Source organism: Spodoptera frugiperda, chromosome 9 (assembly GCF_023101765.2).
Source record: "Spodoptera frugiperda isolate SF20-4 chromosome 9, AGI-APGP_CSIRO_Sfru_2.0, whole genome shotgun sequence".
Lineage (NCBI taxonomy): Eukaryota > Metazoa > Arthropoda > Insecta > Lepidoptera > Noctuidae > Spodoptera > Spodoptera frugiperda.
Window position 1 is genome coordinate 7,408,351 of NC_064220.1, and position 14,472 is coordinate 7,422,822.

Sequence of the window (14,472 nt, forward strand, 5' to 3'; positions counted from 1 at the left end):
GACATTAATTAATTGTTATATATTAAAACAAACAAACAAACATATCTGTAAACATTTCGACAGAACTTTAGGTGATATAATATGAATAATTTTATATTAGTTATTATAAATTGTATGAACAAATATCATTCATTCAAAACAAATTCTAAGATAAGTTAACCAGTAGCATAGATTCAGCCATTCACAGCTTATATGCGCACACGCTGAAAAATGTATCATCTCAATTTACTTATCATCAGCATTCTTCCCTATCAGGCGTTATCACACTGACGATATAATTACATCAGAATGTGATGACACAAACTTATTACTTTTGCATATCATTCCTCACACTATCTATCCATCTTTTCTTTCTAACATTTTATAATAAACATCACGACTAGGTATATAATGTAATGCACCACCAATGAAATTAATAAGACTATCCAATCAACTTGTAGACTCTCTAATTTGTATTTAAATTAAAAATAAAAGACTTCCACCTTGTATACATCGTTTATTTATTTATTTAATTACACCAACTAAGTATTTTACTTATACATAGAATTAGGACAAAATTAATAGAAAAATATATATTTTTCGTTGAAAATATAACAATTTCGCAAGGACGTAATAATAATATTTTTAAAGTAATGTATACTAGTGATAATTTTAAAACTAATCTTATATTATATTATGGTGTCATGGCACTACATGTCATAAGAATAAGTACTAATGAGGTGTATGAAACTTATTCATGTTCTTAGTTCTATAGCTACTTTAATAAGAGAAGGAACTTTTTTTAGACCTGTACCCTTAGTAAGTTTGTTCTACGTTTAACGAGATCGAAATGAGAGCGCGTCCGGCTCTCTGATTGGTTGGTTCATTCGCGCCAGACATTATTTCTCATGTTTTAAATTCATAAAAGATGAGTAAGAGAGAGGGAAAGAGAGGGGTGAAAAGGGTTTCAGAAGAAGTTGTCATATATTTAGTACAATAATTGCTTTCCAATCATATTAATATTATAAATGCGAAAGTTCGTATGTTTGTTTGTTACTCCGTCACGTCAAAACGGGTAAAGAGATCGAGGTCATATTTGTAAGAGGTTATGGTCTGAAATAACGAATAAGCCACATGTTATCCCGCAGGAACGCGAACGCGCTAGTTACAAATATTTTAAACTCGATCAGTTACTTTCTACTAACACAAACACAATTTAAAAAGTTCTCCTCTAAGTAGATCCTTACATACCTAACAACAAATGGGGCACAAACTACTGATTACATTTCATGGTTAATTATTATTATTAGTATATTTTATTTTTAGTAGACACACAGTTTATTAATATTAAAATGTATTAATATTGAATGGGGCTTAGATTAGAAATTAGTAGTATGTTAGTGTTTCGTTATATAATTACGGTAAACAAATGTCAGGGTTGATTATGACTTGTGTATATTTGCTCATCTTTCACTTAGTCAGATAAAGTTCGCTGTTGGCCAAATTTATACCACTTTTACAAAAATGTTTTAAACTGTAATTTTAAGTCCAACGGCCGTACTTAGACACATTTAATGATTACTTAAACCATACCTTAGTAATGATTTCGTTCCAAAAACAATTGCTAAGGTCCCAGACCTTAAGGAACCATTAAATGACTTTGAGTACGGCGGTAAGAGCTAATACAACTTTGAATTCTATTCAAGTCATTCATTATTCTTTTCTTCTACGAGAATAGTTTTAAAAACCACGCGGACGCGGGACAAACGATAACTGCTCACTTTAAAGTACTTTAGACTATAAAAATCTGAACATTTTGACATAATAACAATACATACATACGTATAGGCACATACATATTATATACTAGACTATAAGACACTACCACGAGTAGAAAGCTCGTACAAAGATATTTCATACATAGATATACAGGTGACTTGTAAATTCGACGTATTCCTGTCGTTATGAAGCTACAGTTTGTATGAACGAGTATATCTCTGAAACTGCTGGTTCAAGTTAGATAATTATTTTTGTGTTGGATAGTCCATTTATCGAAGAAGGTTATAGGATATAAAACATTACGCTATGGTTAATAAAAATGCAGCTTAGGAGTAGCTAGTCAGTAATATGCTTATTAGTTCATATTTAACATTTTAGTCTGTAACAGTCAACATAATTATGTCTGCTCTATTATAACTATTTTGAAACTGCATCTATCTAATTGATAGATGAGTTTCAAAATAGTTGTTAAAAGTAAATGCTACATAGTATAGTAATACTTATTTCTAGATACATAAGATAGATATTCATATAAATGCTGAAGATACTACCGACGAGACTTGGTCAGTTCAATCAGAAGTACTATGAATCTTATTATAAATGAGATATGGTGTATATTTCATTGCAAGACTACATCTAGTCACTAATGTGTGTACAAAGACGTCAAAGGATTATTATTATAGTGTTTCCTAGGATAGTTCATATTTATCTTTCAATAATTTGATTCGAATTGTCACAATTTATAAACTTAAAATATTTTAATACACTTAAAAATTTCAATCAAAACAAGTAAAATAAAATTGATTTTTCATAAGACACTAATAAACTGATTTCGAGCACGAAAACTGTCGGGTAGCTAAATAAGGATCCCGGTATGGCTCGAAATTAGTCAGGCATTCTCGAAAAGCTTCGAGAAAAAATTATAAACTTTTTAATAGTATTTTTACGATGTTTACAAATACGAGATCTTATTTTGTCAGGGATAACCCTGACTATGAGTAGTTACCATAGTGAGGTCAGTCTAGAGGAGTGACTTGTACTGTGCGAGGAACTCCTCCTCCTCAGTGAGGGAGGTGTCCAGGTAGTCATCTTCTTCAGTCTTTATAGCTGCCGTCAGGCGGCGCAGAGCTTGATCCCGCTCTTTCCTCCTGAAATATTTTTATTATATTTACAATAGGCCAGTATCTCGCCTGGTGGTAAGCGATGATGCGGTCTACGATGGAGCTTGTCTACCCATAATTAAACACTTTAATGTTCGTAATCGTGTGCTGACAGAGTAATTTTGTCACCACGCTTACTTTCTCGGCGCCGGTCATCGATACCCGCAATACAAGAGTCCTCTAGCAACCTTATCAATATGAAGCAACAACGCAAACGTTGATTCACGCCAGTTCTGTGAATTGTATGAGGCCGTGGTATAACTCCGGTCAAGCCGGTCCGTTCGTACCGAAGCATGGCTTACCCACGTAAATGATGATGATGCAACGTCACGCCTTTTATCCCCGAAGGGGCTATACAATATACATCCACTTTTCACCATTTGTGTTATGAGTCCTATGTAATAGGGGGTGACCCACGTAAACTATCTGTTAGAAAAAATAAATATAATATTTACTTTTTGTCTTTCTTGTGTTCCTTCTTAGTCTTCTTCTTCTTAGAGACAACTCCTGCACTGGTGGACGGGTCCTCAGGGTCATCATTTCCTGCAAATAGAAAGGAAACTTGTTAGTATACAACGGTGTTTACAATTATAGTCCTAATTAGACACATTGTATATTTACCAGCCCTTGATCGTTCTGGCATGAAACAAATAAAATTGTTTATTGTAATTAGTGAACCAGGAATCGACCAGACACTATAATATTCACGGTTTACTACTAATGTCATTTTTTTATTATACAATGTTTTAGGGGTGGGACTTCTAACCCGTTAAGGCTGAGTACTACATCTAATTTTATCGACAAAAACAATATGGGGGGTTGAACCCCTAATTGAAAATATTGAAAAATAGTGATTTTTTCGGTAAAAATAATTCGACAAATGATTTTTTTTCTCACCAAAACATTATCAACGACGCATAAAAAGTAATGAATTAGTTAGTCAAGGTTATTAGCTACTGTTTGTCGTTTTTTTTTCGTTTCTACGACGCATACAACTTTTGATATCAAAAAAAAAGAAAAAATATTAAAATAGCCATAATTTTTAGGGGGAGGGGATTCGACCCCTTCGACCCCCGACTTTTGTCGATAAAATTAGATGTAGTACTCAGCCTTAACGGGTTAGAAGTCTCACCCCTATCACATTGTATAATAGAAATTGGTTTTGTTTATGTGTGTCAATATATCCTACTTATCTGTCTGCTTGTGTGAAGAAAAGATTTGACAATGATGTATATCATCATATAGGCATGTATTATACATATGAACCTTTCTCTTGAATTCAGAATAATAAATGAAGTAGTAACGTGTGTATGCAAGTAGCGAGCCTGTATACTGACTGTGCACGACTCCGTTCCCGGCGACGAGTCGGTCGACGGCGCCGCTGATGTGGTTCCGCGACATGCGCAGCGCGGCCCGCGCCTGCGCCCCGTCGTAGCCCATCGCCTCCAGCTGGAACACGGGGATACATACTACCACACACTACCTCAGACCTGAGCAGTGCGAGAGGGACGGAGCTATGAAGGTTGTATAGCTCCGTCCCTCTCGCACTGCTCAGTGATCGACCATTCTTACACAATTGTAATAGCAGACTAAGGCCCCAGGAGTAGGAACGGGGTGGTTTTTAATTAGTTAAGATTCTGACACTCCCCCTCGCCTCGCAAAGGGTGAGAAAACATTTTATAATTTTATTATAACTTTCTTGAGACTTATTAAACTATTTTTATTATGTTTTCGGCTTAGTCACGTAACTGTTTGACTAGTATCAAGCCATGCTATATAGCACACCGAACTAAACTAGTCGAGTTACTCGTCAAACAGTTACGTGAGTAAGCCGATAACATAATAATTAAGTCATTTTATGTTGTACTCCCCTCAAAGAAATGCATTAGTACTATGTAACATTATATTGATGCATGTTTCTAGTTTACCTCCGCGACGAGCTTGTTGTCGGGCACGATGTTGGAGTCGTCCGAGCTGATGGTGGACGCGTCGTCCGAGGACCTGTCGCTGTCTTCCAACTGCAACAACAATCATATTAAACTCATGAACATATATACAATGTGATAGGGGTGAGACTTCTAACCCGTTAAGGCTGAGTACTACATCTTATTTTATCGACAAAAGTCGGGGGTCGAAGGGGTCAAATCCCCTCCCCTAAAAGTTATGGCTATTTTAATATTTTTTTTGTTTTTTTGATATCAAAGGTTGTATGCGTCGTAGAAACAAAAAAAAACTACAAACGGTAGCTAATAACCTTGGCTAACTAATTCATTACTTTTTTCATATGTTTGATGATGTTTTGGTGAGAAAAAAATCATTTGTGAATTATTTTTACCGAAAAAATCACTATTTTTCAATATTTTCAATTAGGGGTTTAACCCCCCATATTATTTTTTTTGTCGATAAAATTAGATGTAGTACTCAGCCTTAACGGGTTAGAAGTCTCAACCCTATCACATTGTATAGTGGTACCTATGTTCAAGAAATATTTGTTAATGCACAAAATGAAAATAAGCGTTTGTTTATTAAAGGATAGCAGCTAGTTACCAGTTCAGGTTGTTCCTGTATGAGCCTGACAGCCTCGGCCACGTGGTTGTTGGAGTTCCTGAGAGCACAGATGGCGAGGCCCCGCGGGTATCCCATACCCACCAGCGCCTCCACCAGTTGAAGGTTTATTTGGGAGCCGTCCTCACACACACCTAGTAGGCGACGCTGTCTGTGAGAGATATCAAGAGGTTATTTATTACTTTAAAAGAGATTGCACTAGATTTATATGTCAAGAAAATATATTTCTTTAGTTTTGATTTTGAAGCGCTTCGCGGGATTGTTTATAAAATGTCATGTTTAGAGGTCAGAATGATTGGAATATGGTGTATTGATATAAAGATTAGTTGAGATATATTATGTGACAAAATTATTTATTATTAAGTATATGTTACAGTCAGAGTGATTAAATAGCAATTATTCATAATGACTGATCATTATGAATAATTTTATATAAATACCAAATTCACTAGATAATGTAATAAATTAATCACTTTACCTGGACATTATTCATAATAGGAAGTCCGAGTTAGTCAAAGTAATAATACATGTGTAACTCAAAATGTCACAAGACTCTTACTAGTAAGAATGAATTGTAAGAATAAAAATTAGTCTTTAAGATCAAACACTAATTTGTTTTGGCATAAATTTGATTCGCATAACGTTAGTAGGCCTAATGACTTATGTAGGAAATGGTGGTAGTGAACTTGTAGTGCCCCATACATAATTCTGATCAAACTAATTTGCTATAGTTTCTGTAACAATTAAATAATAATGTTGGTTAAAAATTTAATATGCTGTGCAACAAAAGTTAGTGACAGAACCGAATTGCTACAAAACCGACTCCACGTAGTCTTGTTTGTCCTACCCCTAGAGTGTAATTTAAAATCGCGTAGGCGCGTAGGAGCGAGGCGGCCCGCGGGCTGAGGAGCAGGAGGCTGCTAGCGAGTCACCGCGGCTGAGGCTGGCCGGCGAAGCCGGCCAACAAGCCGAAGCTGCGGTGGTGAGCGAAAGCCGTCTGCGACGATTAGCACGCGTGGGGCCGCCGGAGGCCCGCAGCGCCGGAGCCATGACAGAAACCCTGCCTGCTACATGCTGCATGTTTGCTTGCATCCAAGTCTTCGAAGATAGTATATAAAATTGCTAGTTAATGTGATTAATTTTGTGTCATTTATCACTTTATCTAAATTGAGTAGTCGTTATATATAATTGCTAGACAGTATATATAATATCAAGATTTATTACTTTGGCTGTAACATATATATCTTTATTTTAAGATACTGAGTGTTTTGGTACTGAATGTGGAGTACAAGGCATATTAAAGCTCATCACACTTTCAACTGGGTAGAAACTGAACTAACTGTCAATAGGTGAATTAGTCCCATTTTATAAAGTCAAATTATTTATTCCAATTAAACCATACTTAGGTACTTTTGAAATGTCAATAAATATAGAAATTAATAATAGTCTATCAGTCAGTTTGTCCGTCATTGCAGCTCAGTTGCAGTAAATAGGTGTTTCTTGTATTGATTGTTTTTTTATTAAATACTGTCCGTGTGGGTAGTACCTCTCGTTCCGGTGCGCGTCCCGGGCGCGGTCCCGCTGCGCGCGGCGGTCGGCGAGGTAGTGGTGCGCCGTGTCCACGTGTCCGGCGGCGGCGCGCAGCCCGGCGCGGGCCGCCGCGCGCGACCAGCCCAGCTCCATCAGCGTCAGCACCGACTCCTCGTCCACCTGCGGGGGGGGGGGGGACTCTGTACTCTCAACGCAACGTCACGCCTTTCATCCTCGAAGGGGTAGGCAGAGGTGCTCATTACGACATGTAATGCCGCCATACAATGTACACCCATTTTTCACTATTTTTGTTATAAGTCCCATGTAATAGGGGATGAGCCTATTGTCACATACTGGACACAATTCCAGACTCCGTGTTACTACTGACAAATTTTCGAAAAACCGAAAACACCCCAGTAATACTATGCCCGACCCGGGAATCGAACCCGAGACCCCTTGTTCGGCAGTCGCACTTGCGACCACTCGACCAACGCGGCAGTCAAGCACTCTGTACTGTCCTGTTCAGCTTTGTTATAAGTAAGTTACAACGCAATAACAGTGACAGTGGGTAACTAACTAGGATTAATACGACATTCGTGTTATAACTCTCGTGTGATATATTAAACTAATTCTTATTTATGACTTACTGACATAACAATTTCAAATTGCTGCTTGACCCTCGCCGCTATTTGGTCACGCATACTTTTCACAACTATAAGCCCCTACCGTAGCTTAAAACTAGTCAAGTTACTTCAAGAATACCTAAGCCACAAGATCTAATCAAGTTAATGTTAATATTTTAACTGACACAGTGAGTGAGTGAACCTGTACTGTAAACGTAAATACCCACTTACCCTGAGCGCGTTGAGTTCGGTCTCTGCCTTGGCGAGCAGTGCGCGCGCCTCGCTGCGCTTGTTCTGGTGGTAGCACACGATGCCTTGCAGCAGGTACATGCGCATCAGTAGCACGCGCTCGTTCGCTGGGAGATATTATAAGAACATATTTGTACTTACTATCTCTATGTTTTGTGTGTGTCAGAAAGAGGACTAAAGGACTAGGTATACATATTTACCATACACCAGACAGCAGCGTCTTCTGATGAATAGGCATGTTTCCTACCAGACAAATTCAAAACTTTTTCGGAACGTCAAAAACGATATTTTCTATGAACTTTGTATGAAATACTCTATTATGACGTCATAAGTTTTTGACGTCAAATAGCAGACTTATTTCTAGAAATTTAGCTAGAAAATATCGAAAATTCAATAATTCATCAAAGTTATGAATGAGAATGTGAATATTTTTGAGTATTTTATTGTATTGAAAAGTTATTATAATTTATTTTTGACCCAATCATCATCCCTATTAAAACCTTTTAAACTGCGATCTGTAACCTGTCATAAGTAGATGAGGCCCATAATCCAGCAGCGGACTGACACGGGCCGTTGATGACGACTACACTATACTACACTACAGTATACTAACCAGCACTGCCTTTGAGCGCGATGAGCCGGGCGTGGTCCTCCCCGTAGGAGTCCTTGAAGGCGGCCTCGGCCCGCGCCAGGCGCGCCGCCGCGTCGCCCGCGTGCGGCAGGCTGCGCAGGCACAGGTAGCTCCACGCCACGTCCAGCTGCAGCACCGCCCAGTTGTCCACCGACTTCAGGATCGACGACCGACACTCGCTGTACCACATACACTTGTTATAAAACTATTTATAAAGAGAGACTGGTAGTAACTTTTGACTGTACGGTTATCGCGGTGGCTGGGCAATAGGCTGCCGTGCAACGTGAAGCGGGTTGAATTCCCGTACGGAGCAAATCTGTGTGATCCACAAATTGTTATTTCAAGTCTGGGTGTCATGTGTGTCAACTTGTGTGTTTGTAATGTCTTTTCTCCTGTGTGTGTGAGAAAATCCTAGTGTGGGGCAACATGTAAAAGACACATAGTCCTGACTAGATAGTCAGGACTATGTGTCTTTTCCGTCATAGTTTTTATTTGACGGCTTTGTATTATATGAGACCAAAAGGTGTTTAACTTTTTAAGACATTTCTTTTCTTTATAAGAGGAACGCTATTAGTGAATTAGAGTGTTTAGATGCGAAGAGTAGAAAAATTGAATTCAGTGACATACTAAAGCAGTGAACAACCAAACAGGTATGATGGAAACAAGCTGATGGTGAAGATAGTGATATAATAATAGGTAAGTAGTCAGTATTTAGAGTTGGTGTGTACGTCAAACCTTGGCACAGTACACTGACCTGAGCTGTCGGTCAGCCTCGAGGAAGAGTACGAGCGCGAGTGGGTAGTCGTGGTGGCGCGCGGCGGTGCGGCCCCGCTCGTGCAGCGCCAGCCCCACCACCAGCGCGCGCCGCTCCGCCGGGGGCAGCTCTACTGTCGCGCCCGACTGGTCCTCCAGCTGTAACAATATATCGGCTGAGATTGCGGTAAATCGTAATAAGTTACAGCGAGATGGAGTTGGAATGGGGTTATTTACTCTTATTTAACGGGGAATTTTTAGTCAGTAAAAGTCTAACACTTCATTACGCCTCACTTAGGACGTGAGGTGTGATTTATGAGCTCCCAAAAAAAAAAACTAAGAATAAAAACAAAAACTGCGATTTTCACCTGTATTAACATGAAATTACATATACACTGGGTTCAATATGATCAGGGTCAAGAAGCACATTTTGCCGTTATCCTCAATTACTTCTCAGTCAGAGCAATAACTATGTCTTTTTTCCATTATACCTACCTATAACAGGCATCATCACATTAATTTTCCGACAAAGTCCATCATTGATTCCAAAATCAAATCGGTTTTCGTAAAAACAAAATATTTTTATAATATTATTAATAGTTGTATCGAACAAAAACTAGGTTAAATACTCTATACACAAAATCTAATGAACACACATATTTATTCAGCTGCGTATACACAAGCTATGAAAACATTTCTTTGAAAAATATTTTACTCAATCCTATTAAATACCATTGCTTAATCATTATAGTCAGAGGCGGCCTTAGGGGTGGCGAACAGGGCAATCGCCCGGGGCCTCGCTCTTGCAAGGGCCTCGCGCTACACAACCCAAGCAAATTTAAAAAAATATAGATTTTTTAAAACTTTTTATTTTGATCCTTAATTACTTATTCAGGTTCGCGTAGCGTACGTAGTTATTTTTAACCTTGTGGGAGTCATAGTTGGAATCTCATCCTAGGAGATGCAGCATCGTCTTGTGTCCAAGCAAAATCTTTTTTTGGTTTGCTACAAAGGTTGTACACTCTGTTTGCCGGCTCAAGTCAGAGGTGGGCTATTTTAAATGCTCATGTAAAATCGTTATCGCTAAAACCACTTTCTGAAACTAGATGGGAGTGCAGGGTGGCATCAGTGAAGGCCGTTAAATACCAACTAAGTGATATATGTGATGCTTTAAAGGATTTAGCAGAAAATACAACGGATTGTCAGTTGGTCAGTGAATGCCATTCTATAGAAAAGGAAATGACTACATAGTCCAGTCAAATTAGGAATTCACCTCGGAATTCGAGATACCCGAAGCGTCTATCTTTCAAACGATTGATTTTGATGAAAAATGGTTTTAGGAACCATGACGTATTTTTTAATGTCCTATCCATAGACAACCATCACAGATAGGTTAGACGAAAAAATTTTTTTTTGAAGAGATGCAGTGACCGCGCGCTCTCCGCCCTCTATCTCGAAAACGGTTCACCGTATAAAAAAAAAGTTTAAACAAAAGTTGTAGAGAATTTTGTATCCCACAATATTGCTATTGAATACAACTACCAAAAACCCATAGGAAATGAGATATTTCGAAAATCCACAAAAAATAACGATTTTTGGGCCCTTTGACCCCGAATTTTAAGGGTTGCTTACACTCTACCATATGTAGGTTTTGAGACAAGTTTTAGGGGGTCAATATACAAGTATATACAAAATTACAGCTGGGTATCTCGCATTCCGAGATTCTTACCTAATTTAACCTTATTTGACTGGACTAACATACGAATTTGTAGTTTCACTTGTCATATGGTATGACATTCTTACAAAAATAAATGTTATAAGTAAAATGTGGCAAAGCAAAAACATGCACTTAGATGTGGCTATACAACACCTAGACGCATTCACAAATTGGCTCGATAATTATCGAGAAAATGGTTTTCAGTCATCTCTTGTAACAGCGAGAGAAATAGCCGAGGAAAATGAGATTGACAGACAGTTTAAAGAAGTCAGAAGACGACGTAAAAAAAGGCATTTTGATTATGAAGGGAAAGATGAAGTTCATGAATTGAATGCGGAAGAGATTTTCAAAATAAACTATTTTTATGTTATTGTCGACAACGTGCCGGCAAGCTGTCATCTTAGGTTTGAGGCACTTAAACACCATGAGAGCATATTTGGTTTCATGTATAATACAAAAAGATTAAAGGAAATTAGTGATAGTGAACTTTTGAAACGATGCAGCGACTTGCAAATATCTATGACAGTAGGAGAATCATGTGATATTGATGGACATGAATTGTACGAAGAACTGAATATGTTCATTCGTGTGTATGAAGGAAACGACGACATTATCTCGGTGCTAAAATACATAATAGACAAAAAATTAACCGAAGTTTACCCCACTATCGAAATAGTCCTGAGAATTATTGCCACCACACCTGTTACAGTTGCGTCTGCTGAAAGGAGTTTTTCGAGGCTTAAAATCATTAAAACATATTTGAGGAATTCGATGACACAAGATCGGCTTACAGCCCTTGCTATTCTTTCCATCGAAAATGACGTAGCTCATTCGTTAGATTATTCTGTTTTAATTAAAAATTTTAGTCTTAGGAAAAGTCGCAAACATCAATTTTAAAATGTATCATCTCTGTATTTGTTAATTTTGCAAATCTTTCAAAGTAAAATCTTTTAAAACTCAAATTTTATTTATTTGTATAACTTTAGTATTTCTCGTCAAACATAACAAGTACCTAAACCAAACAACCAGACTTACTTTCGCATCACATACTTTTTACGAAGGACAAAGGGCCTCGCAAAGACCTGCCGCCCGGAGCCTCGCAATGGGTAAGGCCGCCGCTGATTACAGTTAAATATTTCAAATTACTTGATCTTTTAGATAATATTGGTAATTTTCATTAAAAACAGGTTTTCAACTTAGGTAAGCATCTAGCTAGAAATAACATACTTTTGCATAGGCTTAGACGTGAAAACCTTTCAGATTATTTACTTCACATTTAGCTAAACTGAATGATGACTGACCTTTATATACTCCTCATCATCAGCCAGCTCGTCGACATACTCGGACAGCAGCGTGGCATCGTCCCGGACTGTCTTCATCTCCATGTACATGTTCTCCTCTTTCTTCACTTCCTCCGGGGTTTCTATAGAGCATGACATGTTGCATGATATTGATTAGTAGTGTATATCTTGTATTATTTTTAGTTACCATTATTAGAACGTGAGATGGGATATTTACCATGTTTATCCGTTATCATGGCACTTGCATCAGTGCCGAAATATCGGAAACTTTTAAACATAAATAAACATGGTAAATATCCCAGTTTAAAAACTTATATTTTAAGTTAGCTTTAACTAGACTTTTAATATTGATGAAAACATGATTTAAGACTTCCTATTTGTAACTTGATTTAATATCTCTCACCTGTTTTTTCCAACAAGGTGTTGAGCGAACAAACAGAGATCAGATACATATAGATTAGTTTTTATGTTAGTTATTAATCCTAAGTTATAGCAGAGTCAGAATTATACACAAAGCTTCGCTTTTATAAAGCTAGCAATTAAACTTACACACTTTCGCAAATGGATAATTATATTGGAATTGATATCAAGCAGTAGCAATTGCAAAGCTTAAAAAATAAAATCTTTAAGAACAAACCTGCCATCACAAGAGCCATCAGAGTAGCTCCATTCTTCAACCCTTGTTGTTCCAAGCTAGGGGTAGGCTTTATCACTTTCCCGTTGAATATTAACTTCACTCTGAAAGTGAGAACAAAACTATAGGTCACACAAATCCAAAGTACAATACTAGAGGCGAACAAAATGGCGGCGACGGCATTAAAAATACTAATTTGAGAGTTTAAATTTTTTTACACAAATAGTAACAATTCAAGTACTTTATGAAAAGTTCAAATTGGAAGTAAAGTTTCAGTAATCACACTAATATTATAAATGTACACATTTGTTTGTTTGTATGTCAATTAATACTGAAACTACTGAATGGATTTTAATGAAATTTGGTACACAGATAGAGTATGAGCTGGTGATAGGATACTTTTTATCCTATGGGCATGTGGGCGAATTCACTGGCAGAAGCTTCTGTTTGAATATAGAAAAGAAATATTCTAAAATAAATACCTATTCTCCGTAACTCCAATCTCAGCAGCAATAGCAGCTATCAGTTCAGACCCGAGACCCTCAAGCTTCTTCTGAAACTTCATCATCTTGGGTTTCTCACCAGGTATGGTGGCTTTGACCCTGAAGGTGGCAAACCCTGTCTCCTTGAACTCCTCATTGTCTTTAGACCGCTCCAGCGAGTGTAACTGCAGTTCCCGCAAAGCTTGCTGCACTACGTCAGTTTCCAAGGAGAGGTCTTTCGCGTATTTTGCCGAAATATCCTGTTAGACATGTATTGAAACTATTTTAATCATATTATTATTGTTAATTGGTTTTAGGAGTATAATTTTACTATCTGGCGAACTATGAAAGCCCGAAACCAGAAAGTACCAGAAAGTTACTTCTAGCTAACTTTCTTTTTTTTTCTTTGAAGCCGCGGGTGGTAAGCTCATTATTTATATTTTTAATTTTGTTTATATCTCTCAAAACAATATAAATATAACTACAAAGGCATAAAGAATAACGTAATTAAATAATTAATAACTAAGGAATGAAACAGAAGTTCGTAGAACTGTAAGTTCCAGACTCAAAATTATACCGACATTCCATTCATAATAATAATTCTTACCTTAAAATCTTGCGTGATTTCATTATCTTGGGTGATGAACGGAGGTTCCCATAATTTCACCTTCTCCTGGTTCAGTTTAGCGCGTAATTTTATCAACAAATCTTCATGTTGTAAATTATTATCCATTTTTATTAGAGACACAATGAATCGTCAAAATAAATGGACGATGAGTCCGATCCGATGAGTCGCAAAATAACAACAAACAATACAATTTTCCAGGAAATTATTCTGTTTTTGACAGTTACCTGACATAGACACTTGACACTTAGACTTTACCGATTTTGTTTGTGAAGTTCGTTATCAGTAGACTAATGTTGATTTATGTAACTCAGTTCAAGTGAGTATCGTTATGATTAGTTTATTTTAATTTTTATAAGATTACTTGATGGTATTTGGCCCGTGCATATCAGCAACACCAAAGGAATTCTATCATAGACTGCACAGTTGACTCGGTGTCTGGGC

The 14,472-nt window shown here is 37.3% G+C and overlaps 1 protein-coding gene across 1 annotated transcript; it reads right to left on the bottom strand.

Moving 5' to 3' along the window:
- Nucleotides 1-481: 481 nt before the first annotated feature.
- Nucleotides 482-14,255, bottom strand: LOC118271503 (NEDD8 ultimate buster 1-like). The gene is made up of 13 exons (XM_050695776.1): nt 14,011-14,255; nt 13,404-13,663; nt 12,925-13,025; nt 12,288-12,409; nt 9,271-9,428; nt 8,499-8,695; nt 7,868-7,992; nt 7,030-7,193; nt 5,466-5,634; nt 4,847-4,936; nt 4,256-4,367; nt 3,374-3,461; nt 482-2,906 (listed from the first exon to the last, which is right to left on the bottom strand). Exons 1-13 carry the CDS (start codon nt 14,134-14,136, stop codon nt 2,780-2,782), a joined length of 1,839 nt encoding a protein of 612 aa, XP_050551733.1. The 5' UTR covers nt 14,137-14,255; the 3' UTR covers nt 482-2,779.
- Nucleotides 14,256-14,472: the final 217 nt, after the last annotated feature.